Source organism: Sinocyclocheilus grahami, unplaced genomic scaffold (assembly GCF_001515645.1).
Source record: "Sinocyclocheilus grahami isolate Dianchi unplaced genomic scaffold, SAMN03320097.WGS_v1.1 scaffold654.1, whole genome shotgun sequence".
Lineage (NCBI taxonomy): Eukaryota > Metazoa > Chordata > Actinopteri > Cypriniformes > Cyprinidae > Sinocyclocheilus > Sinocyclocheilus grahami.
In genome coordinates, this window is record NW_015505833.1 from 395158 (window position 1) to 395798 (window position 641).

The window sequence follows — 641 nt, forward strand, 5'->3', positions numbered from 1 at the left end:
TGTGTGTGTGCGCTTACGTATAGCTGCAGCTGGGCTGTTGTGGGTCCAGGAGCGCTGAGGGTTTCTCCTTTCTCTTCTCCCTGCTCTTGAGGCCCAGCTTTGGGTCGGCTGTACATGAAGGTGGTTCCTCCTGCCTGATACTCTCCTGGCGGATCGACCGCCCAGCGTCCGTTTACCACAGACTGACCTGTTCCACTGCGCAGGGCTGCAGACACAAACACATGCAATAATGTCATGAGGTACTCACATTCACAACATACAGAGCTAGATATATTCCTGAAAGATGTTTTGAGATTCATCTGACAGTCATTATTTGTTATGGAATGCGTGGAAGGCTGTTTTTAGCTGTCTGTAATTACAGATCTATATTCTGCTTGATGATTTTTATGAGTTTCCTACCATAATCACACATCACATGAAACTAGGAATTCTCCTCCAAGAGGAGTTCATAGCCAAAGTGTCAAAGAAAAAGGAATGAAAAGGAAAGGATGTAGCACAGACATCAGAAAACTAAAATTAAGCAAATGTGTACGGCTCTCATGTGTCTCCCTATGAAACAGATCCCTAATAATGAGAACTCTGTCATATCTCAAATATTTCTCCTCATATTATGTTGAGAGTAAATGTAGATCTCAAACTGT

At 43.2% G+C, this 641-nt stretch overlaps 1 protein-coding gene across 1 annotated transcript in view; it reads right to left on the minus strand.

The window, feature by feature from the left end:
- LOC107558630 (ADAMTS-like protein 4) overlaps nt 1-641 on the minus strand; it is a 40944-nt gene that overhangs the window by 4592 nt on the left and 35711 nt on the right. Inside the window, exon 8 of the mRNA XM_016242290.1 lies at nt 18-205. Coding sequence (XP_016097776.1) covers nt 18-205 — 188 coding nt within the window. The remainder of the gene's footprint in view (nt 1-17; nt 206-641) is intronic.